Raw genomic sequence first — 19,982 nt, forward strand, 5'->3', positions numbered from 1 at the left:
AACCCATTTACAATGTGTTTGTTAACATATTAGGATTGCTTAAAAATGTACCTATTTTACTCGGTAAACAAATGAGCGAAGGTTGACCTTATGCGGGATCTTGTACTATTTGGTCCATGACGTAAATCACAATTTTTATAATTACTTTCTTTCCTATTCCAACCATTGCGATTTTTCACAGAGGAAATCTGTAGGTACTATGCTATTTCTGAATGGTCCGTTACCCCAGACAGAGAGGGGGGCAACTCAAGAGAATGGTATTTTTACTCCACTTTTAGTTAAAAGTCACTCCCTTCTTATCCCCTAATCGTTTCTGTTCATTTTTCAGTTCCGCCCCAAATTTTACCGTTTGATTTTGGCGAAGAGACCTTGAATACAGATGATATGGCTTCTACAATGTGTAGTGTCAATAAAGGCGATCTTCCTATCACAATATTGTGGCTTTTAAACGGAGATCCAGTGTCGAATATTCCCACAATTTCGGTAATCGAAACAAACAAACGTATAAGTCAGTTGAGTATCGAGTCACTACGAGCCGAGCATGTCGGGGAGTATACTTGTGTTGCGGCCAATCACGCAGGTCTTACAAAGTATAAGTCGTATTTACATATTAACGGTACTTATGTTTCTATGTTAAGTAGACTTAGCTTCGCCGTGCCAATGAATTTGTATTGATTTTTAGTTCCACCTCAAATTTTACCCTTTGATTTTGGCGAAGATACCTTAAATGCCGACGAAATGGTTTCTATCACTTGCACTGTTAATAAAGGCGATCTTCCTCTCAACATATCGTGGCTTTTAAATGAAAAATCGGTTGCAAATATTGACACAATCACTACGCTGCTAACAAATAAACGAATCAGTCAGTTGAGTATTGAGACGCTTCGAGCGGAACACGCTGGGGAGTACGCGTGCATCGCTTCCAATCGAGCAGGCACCGCGACATTTAAAGCTCAATTAAATATTAACGGTACCTATTATTTTGTAGTTCGTACTTCTTGTGTGTCTGTGCTTAACTTGCATTTTTTCCACTGTAGTTCTTCCTCATATTACACCTTTCGAATTTGAAGGCGAGGCCAATGTGGGCGATAGTGTACAATTGAATTGTTACGTCAGTAAAGGCGACGCCCCGGTTACTCTCGCGTGGACTTTCAATAACGAACCGATAATACAACATTCGGGCATTTCGATTTTACCAATCGGCGGTAGGACCAGCTTACTGACCATAACGTCAGTGGAAGCGAACCATTTGGGAGAATTCACTTGCACGGCGACGAATAGGGCGGGCCACACTACCCATTCCGCAACCCTTCTGATTAACGGTACTAGTTTTAATTGCACCTTTTGTGCTTGGTTTATTCACCGCTATTTGTTTAGTTCAGTAATACCTATCGGGAGGCATCAATACCTTTTATTAAGCACTAATGGACTGCTTACCATTGGATTGTGGTAATTCGAATTATGGGTCAAGTCAAATGGCGGGTCTATACAATCATTATTATTATTATCACTGTGATTAGAGCATTAAGAAATAGCCAATAGAAACAAAGGTATGGTTTCGTTGGTTTGCGACGCACACTAGACCTTTGTTTCTATACCTAGGCGATTTCTAAATGCTCTAAAGGTAGGTACACACCTACAGGTGCATTGTCATATCGATCTGGCACTATGAATGAGCAAAAACTGAGATGGACATGTGGACCTGTAGGTGTGGATTAAGAGGTGTTTTGACCTTACGCACCATAAGAGCCATTAAGGTGAGACGGACTATAGGTAGTTTTCATCTATATTTGGAACCAGGTTGTGTCCTAAAAATGTAGCAGAAACAAGACTACTTACAGTTGAGCTCATCAAGTATAAGTCATTAAATGGTACTGATGCCTCTTCACTTTTCTCAGTTTTACCAAAAATTCTTCCATTCTCTTTCGGAGACGAGCCTGCGTACCTTGGCGATTCGACAACTGTTCAATGTAGCGTGTCCTCTGGCGATTTACCTGTAAAATTCTCGTGGATTTTAAATGAGAAGCCCCTATCGGAAATTGACGGTATTACCATTGGCTTGTTCGGAAAGAAGACTTCAGTTTTGAACATAGACCTCTTGAGCGAACATCACGCCGGAAATTACACATGCGTAGTCGAAAACGACGCCGGACACTCAAGTCACTCGGCCAGTCTAATTGTGAAGGGTACCTCGATTTTTTGTTTTGTTTTAGCTTGCTTTACTCACCTATTAGCTATAGCTGTTTACTTTTGTTAGTTTTACCCAAAATTCTTCCATTCACTTTCGGAGATGAACCGTCGCACCTTGGCGAATCTACGACTGTCCAGTGCAGCGTTTCAGTTGGAGACCTACCGATGAAATTCGCGTGGAAGTTGAACGGGAAACCGGTCTCGGAAATTGCTGGTATCCATTCGGGAGCATTCGGAAAGAAGGCCTCTGTTTTAAGCATAGAATTACTTGCAGAGTATCACGCTGGAAATTATACTTGCGTTGTGGAAAATTCAGCCGGAACTTCCTCATATTTAAGCGAACTTATTGTGAACGGTACCAAATCTGTTTAATTTACTTTGATTTGTTTTTCTCTCCATCCTCATTTAACCCACTACATTCCTCTCGCAATTTTTGAACGGTATCATTTTTTTTTAATAGTTTCACCACGCATTTCGCCATTTTACTTTGAAAATAATCCGTTACATGCTGGCCAGTATACACAAGTCACGTGTTTGGTATCGGAAGGCGACTTACCTTTGGATATAATCTGGATGTTGAATGGTAAAAGTTTGGAGAGCTTTCCAGAGGTGTCCATATCAAAGATTGGCAAAAGAAGCTCGATATTATCGATCGAATCGGTTTCCTACACTAATGTCGGAAACTATACCTGCGAAGCTAGAAATAAGGCTGGACTGGCTACTCACACCGTGCATCTTCAAGTGAATGGTTAATTTCTTTTATGTTTTTTTTTTGCACATTTAACACCCTCTGCTTGTGAGCACCACTGTCTTTTGTTTATTTTGCAACTAGTGCTGTCTACAAATATAATACATACCTGATTGATTAGCTGAGAGCGATTTTTTTTAGATAGCACTAGTTGTTGCAACCTCTCACAATTACTTTTCTTTTGCAAGTACCTCCGAGAATCACACCCTTTACGTTTGAAGACAACCCCCTGCACGCGGGTCAATTCGCGCAGGTCAATTGTAAAATCACAGAAGGAGATTTGCCTCTAACAATTGAATGGAAGTTTAACAATGAATCTTTAAAAAGCCATCCCGAGGTATCGGTTGTGAAAATCGGCCAACGGAGCTCGGCGCTTAGCATAGACTCTGTTTCGCACACCAACGCGGGCAGCTACACGTGCGAAGTAAAGAACGAAGGAGGATTCGCCATCTATCAGGCGCAGCTATTAGTTAACGGTTACTATATTTGCTTTAATTTTTTTCCTTAGTTGCTCCACGAGTGACACCCTTTTCCTTTGAGGACAATCCCATGCAAGCCGAATCGTTCACTAGCTTGCAATGTACAATACCGCAAGGCGATTTTCCGCTACAAATCACTTGGATTTTCAACGGTAACCCTATCACATCCGCTTCCGGCATTTCGATAACTACGGTAGGACGACGAACTAGCACCTTAACAATCGAGTCCGTCTCTTACAATAACATCGGAAACTATACATGTATCGGGAATAACACCGTAGGCCAAGCCGAATACACAACAGCTCTCTTTGTGAATGGTAATTAACGCAGCTTTTTTTTTCCAGTTCTACCTCATATTGTACCTTTTCATTTTGGGGATTCCCCAATATTTTTGGACCAAGCTGTTCAAGTAACTTGCTTAGTGTCGGAAGGAGATATGCCTTTAGAAATATTCTGGAATTTTTCTGGGAACGATGTCACCATAACTAAGATCGGAAATAAGGCTAAGTTGCTCTTTATCGACTCTGTAACTGCGGCTCACAGTGGAGATTACAGTTGCACTGCTAAAAATAAGGCAGGGAGTGTTCGTTACACGGCTACTTTAGCTATTTACGGTATCAAAGTTCGTTTCAGCTTCTTTGTATATGCTATACTCTGGTGCAATCGTATTAGTCGAGGAATACAGTGTGATCTCAAAAAATCCGTCTAATTCCCATTAATCCGACCCGTCCCTCTACTGAGATCTGTAGGGATGTTATCCTTCTCCTTTAACATTTTCTTTAGTTGTTACTAACTTATCTTTTTGCTTTAATTTCATGCACGCTTATGTATGCTGAGTTGATTAGTATTATTTGTCACTAATTGTTTATGATTTTTTGTAACTTGCTGTTTAGAAGCACTTGCAGTTTCACTTCATTAAAATATATGCAAGTGTAGATGCGTAGTTTTTGTTGTTTGAAGAATTACCTATGTCAATTTAATCGTGAGACCTTGCGCATCTACGTTTGTACCTACTGCTTGTTAAAAAATAGTAAAAATTTCAATGTAATTGTCAATTCGGAAAAGTAGAAAGCTTTTGCATGAACACATCAGTTTGTATTTGATTCGTTGAGAATAACAAAGATACTTTGTAGTTCCGCCAAGATGGATATTAGAACCTACTGATAAAGCATTCGCTCAAGGTTCTGATGCAGCAGTTGAATGTAAGGCCGACGGCTTCCCCAAGCCTTCTGTGACATGGAAACGGGCTACGGGTAAGCTGGCATTTGGAGGGAGTAGGGAGATTCTTAAACCAATGCAATGTGCGAACAAGTTTCCACCACCTGTTGGATTGGTTCAAGAATCCCTTGCCAACATATTCTTTGGTTATACAAAAGATAGGTTTAAACAACGAATTGTTTGCAGGAGTCGCGCCTGGAGACTATAAAGATTTTAAACCCAATAATCCCGATATTAAGGTCGAAGAAGGCACTTTAATGATTAATAACATTCAGAAAAACAATGAGGGATATTATTTATGTGAGGCGGTTAATGGAATTGGTTCTGGCCTTTCAGCTGTGATACTCATCAGCGTTCAAGGTAAGTTCTTGTTACGCACAATAACTTGTCACTTTATGCACTTTGTTACCTATGCTCATAAGAGCATCTTATGCGGCTTTAAAGTTGCATGTAAAGCCCAAGGAAAATCTAGCACTTTATATTTTAAAAAAATGTTTTGTAACACCTAAACAATGGACTTAACTTGGAATGGAACGTGATGAATTGGGTCACCAGAAGCCCTTAGAATTCTTCCACCACCTCAATAAGTTGCTGGATCTCTGTACCCGACAACTGGTTACAATGGATTCAGAGAAGTAGACTTGGGCTTGGCTTAATAATCAGGGCGCTATGTGATAGGCAGCAAAGTTAGCACATTACATAAATGTCACTAAAAGCTGTACACAATCTAAAGCTAGCAGGCGATATATAGTTAGAAAATGTGTAGAAAATATGGTGATACAGGATAGTGTCATATAAATATCTGGACATATAAGGAAACTTGGGAGGAATAAGAGCTCCAACTATATGTTAAGAGTTTAAAATTTGTATCACACAGCAAAATCAGCACAAAATTAATGTATAAAAAGATAAATTTTCAATTAACACCTGATGGCCTAATTCTGGGAAATAAGTAGAAAAACGTAACTTGAGAACTCTTATCTAGGTCGTAATTTGGGTTCGATTAATTCTAAAACCAACCATTTACAGATGAACAGTAGTGCAGTCACTTAAGACACGTAGAGCCAACCTCGGAATGAGAGATAATTAAATTAGATAAATGTGTAAACAAATATAGCAAGCGAGCTCCTGGGTATGGCTATAGCTTGACATTGCGTATATGGCTAAAGCTATGCACATTTTGAATTTCATGCAATTTGGTTCCTAACTAACGGAATGTCAAAACGGCGGCAAAGAAGGAAAAGGGAAAGAAGGAGGGATGGTATGAGGGAATTTGGGAACTTGATAGAAAAGAAATTGAGAAGCGGTTGGTCGCTTCTCTTGTCCATTGATCGCCTTTTACGATCTCCAGGACGGGAGTGGGCCAATTCTACCCCCGGGACCACAGGGGGTCAAGTGCAAGTATTGAAATAAATGACGCTAGCATTAATTATTTCAACACCTTATAATATACACGGTGTCCATTTCTCGAGTGCCACTGGGGATCTCACTTATCTTAAGAGATAGAAAGTTGGTTAAATGGGGGCAAAGTTGCAAATTTTCGTGCTGAATAAGAATGTGAAAAGAAATTTGAAATATCTTCAATACTTTTGAAGATATGACAAAAAAACGAACACATCTGATTTTCGTAATTTTTTTATGATAAACTAGTCGTAGTAGACATTTCTAATTAGCACATTCGGACACTTTTTAATGGAGATTTCAAATATGGCATCCTGTTTTTAATTACGTTCAAGATGACGGAGAAACACGTGGCAACTTTAGTTTTTCTTAGGGCGCCATATGGAATTTTGACATTTTGGAATTACGTCTTTTTTTCTCTTTACAACGATATATCACACATAGTGGTTCAGTATCACATTTTTCCTAAAAATACAATTTTTCATTTTTTGAGAAGAGTGCTTTGGAAAAACAAAACGTTCTTTTGTTGTCAACAAAAGTTTGACAGTTTGATCCATGTCTGGTTGCAGCGTTGTCAGAGAAGTAGAAATTAGATTTTCATCTCAACTGGTTGCCAAATTGCCTGCTCATTTTAATTGGGTCTATCACCATATTGCTGTCTACATCTTTTAAAAGAACCACATTCGCCCAAGTTTTTATGCAGCAAAGAAAAATACCTCAAACTAGGTTGTTGCCCCTCTGGATAACGCTGCAAGTATGTTGCAGCAGTCATGTGGGCATTTCGATGAGAAGTGTAGTAAATTTGGATCATATCTCTTTGATCTGCACTTGAAAAAGGCATTTTCGCATTACAACTAGCATAAACCTAAACAGTACTACATGAAATAAGTCAACCTTTTGTTCACAACAAAAGAACGTTTTGTTTTTCCAAAGCACTCTTCTCAAAAAATTAAAAATTGTATTTTTAGGAAAAATGTGATACTGAACCACCATGTGTGGTTGGCAACTTTGCCCCCATTTAACCAACTTTCTATCTCTTAAGATAAGTGAGATCCCCATAGTGATACACCCAATTAATATGAGCAGGCAATTTTGCAAGCGGTTGAGATGAAAATCGAATTTCTACTTCTCTGACAACGCTGCAACCAGACAGATGGATCAAACTGTCAAACTTTTGTTGACAACAAAAGAACGTTTTGTTTTTCCAAAGCACTCTTCTCAAAAAATAAAAAATTGTATTTTTGGAAAAATGTGATACTGAACCACCATGTGTGATATATCGTTGTAAAGAGAAAAAAAGACGTACCTAATCTCAAAATGTGAAAATCCAAAATGGCGCCCATAAGAAAAACTAAAGTTTCCACGCGTTTGTCCGTCATCTTGAAAGTTATTAAAAACAGGATGCCATATTTGAAATCTCCATTAAAAAGTGTCCGAATAATGTGCTAATTAGAAATGTCTACTACGGTTAGTTTATCATAAAAAAATTAAAAACGAAAATCAGAAATTTTGGTTTTTTTGCGATATCTTCAAAACTATTGAAGATATTTCAAATCTCTTTTCAGATTCTTATTCGGCACGAAAATTGGCAACTTTGCCTCCATTTAACCACCAACTTTCTATCTCTTAAGATAAGTGAGATCCCCATAGTGGCACTCGAAAAATGGACACCGTGTATATATTTTAATAATATATGGCATATTATTTACCGGCATGTACAGTAAACCTTACATTATGCTATGCAGTTGAGTATACAGGGTGGTGCCTGGCGCAACGCAGCATACGGATTTCAATGGTAATTTCTTTATAGCCAATTATTAGCTCCCCTAATTATTTTAGAGCAAAAGTCCAAATACTGCGTGTGTTCATACTACTAAAGAAGAATTAAGTCTAACGTCACATTCCTGTATAATCTCTTTCATAACAAGATAGACTGTGGCGAGATACTAAAATTAATAAATTTATATGTACCATTTTATGCTTCACGGTCGTCTACCAAATTTTATTGCTCTAAACCGAACACAAACATATTGGCTGCTTCTCCTATTCATTTTATATGTGCAAATTTCAATAGAATATCAAATATGTGCGACATCCACTTCTCACCTCTAGATAGTATCTTATTAACTCTTAGGCACGAATAAAGTACTTGATTTTTAATTTCTTAATTTATATACTTATAAAATTTTCTTTTTAATCATTTTTGTATAAATTCTACTATAATCTTTTTTTTCTTTTTTTTATATACCTATAATGCGCCTTACGTTTAGCTTTATTAGTAATTGACCTGTAATTGGATGTATTTATATCTGTCGGTCAATAAACATTATTATTATACTATTACTTATAATTTTCCATTTTTCAAAACCGTAGAAATCGACAAAATAAAAAATTAGATTTTTACAAACCAATGATGCTGTGGAATCTTTCAACAAACTACAAGCGCATCGCATCTAAGTTATGGTTGTTTGGCGTCGAACGATTTTCATATTTAATTCTGTTTCAACTAACTGACGCAATAAAAGGCATCTATGGGATAATGTTTTTTTGGAGAATGTAATGCTGCATCAGAGACTAGTTGTTTGCAATTTTCCGGAACCAGAGTACCTACATAATCGAAGAAAAAAAAACTGATTTGGGAGGAATTGTTCTTAAACTTATATTCGGATTTTCCGCTACTGCAGCCAAATCGTTGAATGTATTGGCGTTTTCCTGATGGTTTTGACAGACATTTTGAACGTTATTGCACTTGCAGTTATTTAACTAATTTGTAAACCAAGTAGGTATAAATTTAAATTTAATAAACGTCAAAGGCAAATACTGAAACGTGATCGCTGTTTTTTTAGGTAATTCCAAGGCATATCTGATTTATTGTAAAATGAACCTTTTTATTTTGTCCATTTCTACGGTTTTGAAACACGGAAAATTATAATTAATAGTATGAACAGATGCAGTATTTTTTTCTCTAAAAAAACGTATTTAAACTTTTGCTCTAAAATAATTAGGGGAGCTAGTAATTGACTATAAAGGAATTACCATTGAAATCACTATGCTGCGTCACGGTAGGCACCACCCGGTATAAACAAATGTTTGAGACCAAAAATGTATATAATACTTCAAATGGCATTAAGACCATAGAAAACGAGATATTTGCAAAGAAAAACATTTTTGAGACCTATGGCCTTCAGACGCGCCCACGAAATTTAATGAGACAGCTCTCATTATGATCAAATATGACCGGAATTTATTCGACAAACAATATCAAGCTACGTTTCAAACGTCCACCTTCAAAGAAGCCACGATTAACGTCTTCCTCTTCTATTTAAAATAATTTCTCTGTTTCCGTCTCCACTTCCTTAACAAATTAATGCGTCGTCAAAACTTGAACGAGTCTTATCGCAAGAACATGAGATAAACTTTTACAAATACTACGCAAATAATTCCTAACTGGCATAGGTATATGATCAAGTGAACTTTGGAAAGCGAATGTAAGAAAGTTTATTTAGGGAAAATGTTTGTTTTGGCCCCGTCTATCCTCACCTTTTTTTATACATACTCATATGATCGTATTCTAGTTAATAACGTTTCTTTTTTTTAGCTCCACCCCAATTCGATATAAAACTGCGCAATCAAACTTCCAGACGAGGCGATCCCGCCGTTTTGCAATGTGAAGCTAAAGGGGAAAAACCAATTGGCATTTTATGGAATATCAATAACAAACGTTTAGAACCCAAAGGAGACGCTCGTTACACAATCAGAGAAGAAATTTTGCCGACGGGAGTTATTTCTGACCTAAGTATTAAACGCACCGATCGATCCGATACCGCTTTATTCACTTGCGTGGCAACAAACGCCTTTGGCAGCGACGATACTAGTATTAATATGATAGTGCAGGAGATTCCCGAAGTACCGTACGGTCTAAAAGTGCTGGATAAATCTGGTCGCACCGTACAGTTGTCGTGGGTCGCACCGTATGATGGTAACACGCCAATTACAAGATACGTAATCGAATACAAACAAAGCAAGCTCGCCTGGGAAGGGGGAATGGAAAGGGTACTGGCGCCAGGAGACCAAACTGAAGCAGGGATTTTTACACTGAAACCAGCCACCACATATCACATTCGGATTGTCGCCGAGAACGAAATCGGTTCAAGCGAACCTTCAGACACGGTCACTATTATTACGGCAGAAGAAGCACCCAGTGGTCCACCAACGTCAATTCGAGTCGACGGCAGTGATCAACATTCCCTAAGAGTTTTCTGGAAACCACCCGCGCGCTCCGACTGGAATGGAGAGATATTAGGATACTATGTCGGCTACAAGCTTGCTTCATCAGATAAACCGTACTTATTCGAAACCGTGGAGTTTGTGCGGGAAGAAGGAAAAGAGCACCACTTGGAGGTAACAAATTTGAAAACTTACACTCAATACTCGATCGTCGTACAAGCTTTCAACAAAGTTGGTGCCGGACCAATGTCCGAAGATATCAAAGCGTACACTGCCGAAGGAACTCCTGAACAACCCCCACATGATACCACCTGCACTACTTTAACAGCGCAAACCATTCGCGTGTCATGGACTTCTCCTCCACTTAGCTCTGCCAATGGTATTATCAAGGGGTATAAAGTCATTTATGGTCCATCTGACTCTTGGTATGGTAAGTAAAGTGTTGATTACTTACCCACTGAGTCTCTCACGTTAAATTTTGAAGATGAAAGCACAAAGGATACCAAAATAACTGCTTCAAGTGAAACAATCTTGCACGTTTTGAAGAAATACACCAATTATACGATGCAGGTTCTAGCCTACACCTCCGGAGGGGACGGCGTTCGCAGTAATCCAATTCATTGCCAAACTGAACAAGATGGTAATATTAATCTTTGTACATCACTTATTTATGACTTATAAATCCTAGTACCCGAAGCACCTGTCGCAATTAAGGCTTTAGTTATGTCGACCACTTCGATTTTGGTGAGTTGGAAACCACCTCAGGAACCGAACGGTATTGTCGAGCTATACACCGTATACGTAAGGGAGGTCGGCTTGGCGGAGGCTGAAGAAGTTATTTCCGAATCGACGCCGAAAACCCAAAAGATCGCGCCGAATATTAAAAATCAAAATTTGAGTTTCCAGGCCAAAGATTTAGACAATAAGCTCAAGTACGAATTCTGGGTGACCGCCTCGACCAACATCGGGGAAGGGCAAGCGTCGAAGAGCGTCGTCATGGCTCCCAGTGCCAGAGGTAGGTAACATCACTGAAACAAAAAAGTGCGTCAATATAATTTGAACAATTACATTGAATCTATAAACGCAATGAACACAAATTCATTAGCAGGTAAATACCTAATTTGATTGAATAATTTAAATTCATTGTGTCAGAGGGGATATAGAGCGCCATACAAGAAAATTAGGAAGCATAATTCGGGAGCCATTGTTAGTATTGTGTAATTTTAAAAGTACAGATGGCTACTGAAAACAGTAGAACTCGCTGGTGTCCGTTAAAATAAAAACAAATGATTCAAAAAAGCACCAAGAAACCACACACTCATAACGGCTTGTTACATTTAAAAGGGTTGAAGACCCCATTTTGCATTAAATAAAAATTAAACCTCTATGGCCTTGGCAAAACCTCCAATGACAATTAATTTTTATTTCCCCCACAAAATAACTCAAATCCTTTGTTTGGATTCGCTTTTTAACAATAAATAAAATAGAAAATCTGTTTCATGCAAATAATTCTCACAGGTCGATTCCTTTAGGAAAATTGACATTTTCATTTTGCCCAATCTATTCACTAGGTTTTGTTGCGGGTGAATTCACCAATGAACTGTCCCTGGCATATGCCGTCCTATACAAAATTTTATTGTCTAAAACCCTTTTCACTGTTCCTACATTCCTCAATGCGACTTTCAAATTTAAGCCTTTAAATCTTGTCTACTAATAATGTTTCGGACTACACATTTGCATTTTTTTTATGTAATCGTAATCGGTAATCATTTTGGTCCAATGAAGACGGCACATGTAACGAAATTCAGCCGTTTGTTGATATTACAAGCAATACTGATTTCAATGTGTACCTACCTAGGTAATACAATTTCCTGTTTTAGTTCCGGCCAAAATTGCATCGTTCGATGACACATTTGTAACGACCTATAAAGAAGATGTGACTCTTCCATGTTTGACAGTAGGCGTTCCACAACCCGTTATCACCTGGAAAATTAAAGGCATTATTTTCGGGAGCAGCGAGCACATTCGTCAACAACCCGACGGTTCCTTATTCTTGCGTGACGTCACGCGCACTGACGCAGGCGAATACTCTTGCCACGTTGAAAATTCTTTCGGCCAAGACTCAGTGACTCACCAACTCATTGTAAACTCACCGCCTCGCTCGCCTCAAGTTACCCTAACTTCTACGACCACCAACTCGCTGACAGTTAAGATTAAGCCTAGCACCGACGATAGTGAGCCCATCCACGGTTATACCATTCACTACAAGCCTGACTTTGGAAATTGGGAAACGGTCCAAATTGACAGCCAAACTCAAAAGTACACTCTGGAAAATTTACTTTGCGGCACTCGCTACCAAGTACAAGTCACCGCTTACAACAGGTAAATTACTCAAACCATCACAAGTTCGTTTCAAACATTTCGTTTAGCATCGGTACCGGGGATCCATCCGATAACTTGAACACACGAACTCGCGGCGACAAGCCCGGAATACCGTCCGCAGATAAATTCATCGAAGTATTGTCGAACAATGTCGTCTTGCATCTCGACGCGTGGTCCGACGGCAGTTGCCCGATGCTTTATTTCGTCATCGAACAGAAAAAGAAGTACGACTATATACCGTGGCTTCGTATTTCGCTAATGAGACTTTGATTGCAGGACAAGTAACGAGTGGATTCAGGTCGCTAACAGTGTAAAACCGCGCGGTAATTTCCTGCTTTCCGAACTCGATCCCGCCGTATGGTACCATCTGAGGGTGACCGCACATAATAACGCCGGAACTAATGTGGCCGAATACGAATTTGCCACGCTGACGTTGACTGGAGGTTATAATTCTCTTTAATTTGTAGAGTTAATTTTGTGAATAAATATGTTTTGGGGTTTTCGGACTTGCTCGAGCTGTCAAAAAGTTTGGTTGACAGCTTACATACAATCGTAAATGGATGCTTCACATTCTTAATTGGTCTCTTATACTGCTTCCTTTTCGCTAGGGTTCACCATACTCACTTGAAGCAAACTTGCCACGCCTGCAGTGCATGAATTCTTCCAGTTGGACAAGTGCATACAATACCGTTTAGCTCCCCTCCACCGCCATTTAGAACATACTTTTATTGTAGACTCAAATATGAGTCTATAGGCAGTCAGTAGAGGGAGTATGACTTACTCATTTGTCCTTCTACTTTTCTCAAGCTTTCCTCAATTTTTTTCATATTCTCTTTAATCTTCTCCCAATTTCTTCTCATATGTCTGTTAATTACCATGTTCCTCCAAGCTTTACTCAATTTGTTATTACATGTTTCTTGAGTTCCTCTGAAATTCTCTTTAAGTTTCTATAATATTCATTGTTCTCTTCAAGTTCGTCTCAAACTTCTGTTTATGTTTCCTTTAACGTTCCATCCAAATTCTCCTTCTGAAGTTCTCCAATCCTCTCATACTCCCTTAAGCTTCTCACAATCTCTGTAAGGAGTCTAGGAGCAGATCTATTCAGGTATAGGCCGTTTGAGCTGCAGCACATGGTCCAATGGATGGAGCCCTCAGCAGACTGAGACTGGACAAAATTGTGAAACTAATAATAAAATGAAAAATATTTTAAATAATTGACTACATTTGAGCATTTTTAAATAATGCATTATAAGAAAATGAAGATATTTTTCACGTAACTCAAATATTCAAGCGTTACCAAATGTTATTGATGCAGTAATGCAGGGTGTCCAGAATGACGAGAGGCAAGCCTATTATTACATAGGGAAATAACGTGAATCTGCACATAAGGTTTACAAAACAGCCAATTTCAGGTAAAATATTTTCAGTTTAATACAACTCTTGATGATGTATCAGACATGAGATTGGTCAAAAAGCTTAGTTTCATGCAAAAAATTATAATATACTGTTATGTTTCTGACTTCCGGGTTCGACAGTTCATAAATAAATAACACTTCAGATCCAAAACTAACATTTATTCTGCGAGAAAACTAAACTTGTATACAGACAAATTGTAAGTATAAACGACATTGTTGGACTTCCCGATCTTGCCAACCTCTATACACTAAAAATTCCTGAAATAGGTACATAACATTCCCTCCTTCTAAATCAAACTTACAAATTTAATCTATCCGGAGCTCTTATAGTTCTAGTTGAACGTCTCAATGGTATCTCAGGTGTGCCAGTGTAATCTGTATCAGTATTTACTTTAATTTCATTTTGTATTTCTTCGCTTACATTAGGTTCTGTGACTTCTGGAAGATCCGAGTTACCATTTGGGACATTCTCACATGGTTTACTTAGTTGTATAACCTTATAGGTATATTTAATTCAATAGTTTCGGGCATACTGGTCATTTCTGAGTTCACGTTTCTCTTTCTCAAATCATCCGCGTGATACACCTTGAATAATCCCCCAACATCCACCAAGTATGTAACCAAACTTAATATCTTTATAATAGAACCTTCAATCCAATTTGGAGAGCCTTTATTATTTTTGATATACACCTTCTCTCCTTCGCAAAACAATTTAGTTATAGGGGATGTTGTTTTATTTGAGGTTTTTGGGTTTCTCCAATTTCCTGGTTTAATGAAATCTAATCGGGTACGTGATTTTTGTTTAAAAATACACTCTGATGGAGTCATACCAGTAACAGTACTAGGAGTGTTTCTATATGCAAATAGTAAATTTGTCAATTGCTGATTAATTGTCAATTTCGATTTATTATTGTCAAACAACTGTTTCGACAGTAATTTTTTTTACAGTTTGCACATTTCTCTCTGCCGCGCCGTTAGATTGTGGATGGTACGGTGGAGTTTTAACTGGCTGGATACCATTTGCAAGACAAAACTTACTAAACTCAGAAGAATTGAAGGGAGGACCATTATCACTAACTAATTGTAAGGGTAATCCCAACATAGAAAAAGTTACCTTCAATTTTTCGATGGTTTGTAGAACATTTGTACTAGACATGAGATGAATGTCTAAAAATTTTGATTTACTATCCACAATAATTAAGAATGTTAGTCCATTTTTGTGAAAAAAATCTATATGAACACGCTGCCACACATTATCTGTTGTTGGCCAAGAGTGCAACGTACGCTCAGATCCACTATTTTGAAACGCTTGACATACCGCACAAGAGCTGATTACCTTAGTGATATCGTCAGATAACCCAGGCCACCACAATGCAGATCTCAACAACATTTTTGTTTTTACGATACCAATATGTTGTTCGTGAACCAACATTTCTAAAACCTTAGATCTCAGCAATTCTGGAATAACAACTCTAATACCCCATAAAATACAGTCATTGTTAATGGATAGTTCATTTCGCCTAACCCAAAATGGTTTAAACTGTGGACTTGATTCCAGACTTGGCCATCCGTTTTTAATATAATCAAGGATTTTTATGCAATGATGTCCCGGATGATAGAAAAGTTCCCCTGTTCCTAACCTTAATTGGAGGTCAAACCTATAGTATATTTTATATTTTCAGTTTAATACAACTCTTGATGATGTATCAGACATGAGATTGGTCAAAAAGCTTAGTTTCATGCAAAAAATTATAATATAAACTGCCCATTAGTTTTCATTAAAAGAACCATAAAAAAAGAAAGCGAATTTATGGAAGAAAAAAACATTTTTTTGCGCATTTACCAATGAATCTGGGGGCGCTATTGCAGCCACGTTCTATGTCCGTCCGTCCGAGACTTTAACTACTACAGTTTTCAATATATTTAGTCCGTATTGCAGTATTACGTATCTGCCTGCGAGAATAGAAAAGTTTCCAGTTTTTTGTTGTAATTTAATTATGAAAATTGCAGTTAAATTAAACAAAAATGCCCAAGAATTAAAAGAAAGAAAGAAAATTAAAAGAAAATTAAAATTAAAAATACTTTGTGTTTCAGCGTGTGACGTCACTTGACCTATTCACATACAATGCCTATTGGTTCTCTTAGTACGTGTACGGTTGGTTATTGGTACGCTGCATCGTAATGGCCGCACTCGATTAGGTCAAATGACGTCAGACAGTGCAGACATTACTGTATTGCCCACTGAATACGTAAACTCAGATAATATATTTCTCAGCCATTTATTGACGGATTTTAAAACCTTTTTCACTAGTTTATTAGTGTTTATCTTTTAATGTCATTAGGTTAAATATTGTATTATCAACATCATGAAGCTTATCTCCTTCACGCTGTCTTGGATCACAGTTGACCTGACGTTAAACTGCACTTTCAACATTTAAAAAAACGTGCATAGGTATAAAATAATAATATATCATTTTCATGCTTTGCTTTTTAACGGTTACAAACCCTCCCGCGAGTTTGGGGGTCTACTCTCTCCTCTAGGAGAGACCCTATACCTCGACTGATGTTTAGTTTTCAATCGAAAAGTGACCCTAAGACCGTGGGGCCATATAATTCAACAGTGGTAAAGATTTAACCGTAGATTTATTTATTTATTTATTTGCTATGGGTGTGTTTTGACTAGTTCAGTTTATTGTTTGAGTGTGAAGCGACTATAATGATTTGTAGGTAAGCCGAAAACCAGCTACTTTGACAGCTGGATGAGTAGCACATGAATGTACCTACCGATTATAAGTCATTTTTTGTGATTAATTATTCCATACGCATTTGTATCGCTAGCAGCAATAGTACCTGAATAACACGCTTCTCATTTTGCTTCCCTTGTACTAAACATAATTTAAGTTTTTTTTTTTCATTTCAGGTACTATTGCTCCTGCACGAGAAATTCCAAAAGAAGACACATTTCAACTAATTCTTGCTAATTTAAATCTTGTCGTGCCCGTTGTTGCCGCAGTGCTAGTGATAATTGTCGCTATCATCGTGATCTGCGTCTTGCGCGGAAAGGGCAACTACAATAAAGGTAAAATTTCCGTTTAATTCTAGGAACCGTAGCGCCCGCTCGTGAATCGCCCGACGCCAAGTTACTTTTCCCTTGGCTACCCGACTGGATCGATTTAAACATCGTCGTGCCGGTAGTCGCTACGGTCACTGTTATTTTTGTCGGGATAATTGTCATTTGCGTTGCGTTGTCGAGAAGATCACACGGACCGCAGCAAACTCGTCTGCGTGGTGATTGTATGTTGTTTAGATAGCAATTTAAAAAAAAAAACAAAACGATCCATGTATCTTGAGATGTTTAGTACCGACCTATGATGCAGAGTTAGATTGGGTCACTGGGCCACATATTTTATTCCTTTAATCATTTATTATTGCTCTGGTGGAATTGAATTTGACCCCTAGTAATAAATCAGGCCATTGAGTCAAATTATGTTACCCACATAAAGTGAGTCAAGCTGGATCACTGGATAAGATTTGCTTGATCCAGTTCAACTTTGCTGCATGGTGGTACTGTCCATTGCCAGCACTTACTGTACCTAACTGGCAAGTAATTTGCACATCATAATATCTTTTTAGATGATGTTGTTTATAACCAGTCAGTAAATGCAACGTCAACATTGGACAAGAGGCGACCAGATTTACGAGATGAGCTCGGTTACATCGCACCACCGAACAGGAAGCTACCGCCAGTGCCCGGCTCAAACTACAACACCTGCGATCGCATCAAGCGAGGTACTTTACCGTGTTAAGTAAGACACTCTCGGCCCCATAAAATCACACACGCATGTTGCAATTAATGCCTCACGATTAAAAAAGTTCTCTCCTATTCGTGTTGTGTTTTTTAACTCCGTAGTATTAGGATTTCATTCGATCATATTATCTAAAAATATTAATTTGCTTTATTCATGGTTTGATGACGAAGAATTTTTTGGGCTATATATGTGCTTGGTACTTTATGTTGTGCATTATTAGGACCTCATTATCGTACTCATTCAACTTGGGACCCTCGAAGACACCTTTATGAAGAGTTAAGCAACCGCAGAGGCTCTAACGAAACTATCCACACTCATAGAGGTAAAATATTTCAATAACCTCGCAGTTTTGTTATAAAGACAAGTTGAAGCGGGTTATTGCTTAAATTTTAATTTTTCTATTTCTTCTTATTTGTTTTCTTCTTTAACTACCTCATATTAGTTTAGTTACGCTATAGTTTCTAAATTGTATCTCTGTTTTACTAACAACACCTTCAGAGTGAGCTTGCTACTGTAAACGTAAGTGTAAGTTAGAAATCGCTTGCCCCATTGCACGTTTTCCATTTTCATCTAACATCGTGACTTGTTAACGTCTAGACTGCTTGTGCAACTTATAAGGGAGATATTCGATAGGCATGGATGACGAAATCTGCCCGTATGCCACCTTCCATCTGCTTGGTTTTCGCGAAGAAATGGATCCCAGCAAGGTACAACAGTTCCAAACGTTCCCCCATCCTCATTCCGGCACAATGGGACCGTCCGGCATGAATACACCCCATCAGTTACATTCGCGTTCAGGATCACAATCGATGCCACGATCTAATCGCCGTTACGATCGAACTGGATCTCAAGGTAAAGTAAAGTAGGTCAGACTCTTAAATCAAATTGAGTTGAGTACCTTTTTTTATATACCTACAGCCATCAGATCAGATACCGTAAAAATAGGCGCTTTTAGGGTTATTAGGTAGAGATACTGCACCCCTAATCTATCAGAAAACTTATTCCCTTGTATCCCCAATATACTATATTTGCTTGAGCCAGATGATCGGATCAACAAAAATAACGAACCGCGGGTAATACACATTTAATAAACCTTGAGATTTTAGAACGGATATGAAGCATAAATCTGAACTTGACTTTACTTGAGCATTATACCAATAAAATAGAAAATATTAATATTGTCATACCCCAAGGGTGAAGTTCTCGAAGAAATTAGCGTTCTCCATTTTCTTCCACTTTATTCAAGAATTATTGCAACATAAACTGTGAAAAAGGAACTACGCAACATGTTTTAAAAAATGTGTCAATGTCGAATTAAATCTTCCCTTTTGAATATATTATTATTATTGGTATCCATAATTCAACGTTATTATTTTCTTATATAAAAAGGGGACAAACCTCGGCCTATGCGCGAAACCAAGAATATTTTTTCTTTTTTTCAATTATATTTCAATGGCCCCACGTTGGGCGCCAAATAAATATGTAAAATGGCGTGTGGTCAACTACACCAACAACAAAACATCTGTCCACCTATAGCTCAAATAAATCAAAAATTGAAAATTGAATTTTTATGATCTCGCCTCCTACATCTGCATTTGTTACAAAATCTTAATAATGACTCAAAATAAATAATTTAGGAGACTCGGCTCAACGAACTTCCGAAAATTCCAAAGAAATCAATTACACAAACTTCGTTTAACAAAATTAAAAGTGATCCATACTCGTATGTGGGGTGCGCAATGAAACACACACACAAATTTGTGGTGAAGACTAGGAGTTTATAATTTCTTTGTTTAACACCTGAGATAAATCTTGGGCACAAATAGAAAAAAATCTGAACATGAGAACTTTATCTGGATCGTACAATGGATTCAAATAAACACATAATAAATTGATTCGAAGCCTATTACGCAAAAAATAATCAAGAAAAACCTGAAATGAAGAGGGGCACAAGTCCGTTACATTTACCCCCCAAGCAAGTGGTCTATACAAATAAAAAAAGAAAGCCTTAAAATTACTTACAGCATTTCACACAATAATCCCTAAAGCTGCCTTTAGAGATTTGGGTAATTGGTGATCCGATAACTTGAAGGGTTAGGAGTTTTCTCTAACT

At 37.9% G+C, this 19,982-nt stretch overlaps 1 protein-coding gene across 50 annotated transcripts in view; it reads left to right on the forward strand.

Moving 5' to 3' along the window:
- Positions 1-19,982, forward strand: part of LOC116176642 (Down syndrome cell adhesion molecule-like protein Dscam2) — a 62,243-nt gene that overhangs the window by 37,330 nt on the left and 4,931 nt on the right. For 17 of the 50 annotated variants that reach the window (XM_031495310.1, XM_031495312.1, XM_031495313.1 and 14 more), the window contains exons 9-20: positions 4,551-4,670; positions 4,822-4,995; positions 9,635-10,693; positions 10,748-10,903; positions 10,952-11,278; positions 12,144-12,645; positions 12,693-12,869; positions 12,922-13,088; positions 17,163-17,354; positions 17,694-17,849; positions 18,090-18,191; positions 18,503-18,721. In XM_031495310.1, coding sequence (XP_031351170.1) covers positions 4,551-4,670; positions 4,822-4,995; positions 9,635-10,693; positions 10,748-10,903; positions 10,952-11,278; positions 12,144-12,645; positions 12,693-12,869; positions 12,922-13,088; positions 17,163-17,354; positions 17,694-17,849; positions 18,090-18,191; positions 18,503-18,721 — 3,351 coding nt within the window. Of the gene's footprint in view, positions 1-328; positions 617-682; positions 971-1,037; positions 1,323-1,898; positions 2,187-2,257; positions 2,546-2,650; positions 2,939-3,126; positions 3,415-3,761; positions 4,032-4,550; positions 4,671-4,821; positions 4,996-9,634; positions 10,694-10,747; positions 10,904-10,951; positions 11,279-12,143; positions 12,646-12,692; positions 12,870-12,921; positions 13,089-16,980; positions 17,140-17,162; positions 17,355-17,693; positions 17,850-18,089; positions 18,192-18,502; positions 18,722-19,982 lie in introns of all 50 variants that reach the window. The other 33 variants (XM_031495341.1, XM_031495331.1, XM_031495335.1 and 30 more) reach the window with 12 other exon arrangements.

Source organism: Photinus pyralis, unplaced genomic scaffold (genome assembly GCF_008802855.1).
Source record: "Photinus pyralis isolate 1611_PpyrPB1 unplaced genomic scaffold, Ppyr1.3 Ppyr1.4_LG7, whole genome shotgun sequence".
NCBI lineage: Eukaryota > Metazoa > Arthropoda > Insecta > Coleoptera > Lampyridae > Photinus > Photinus pyralis.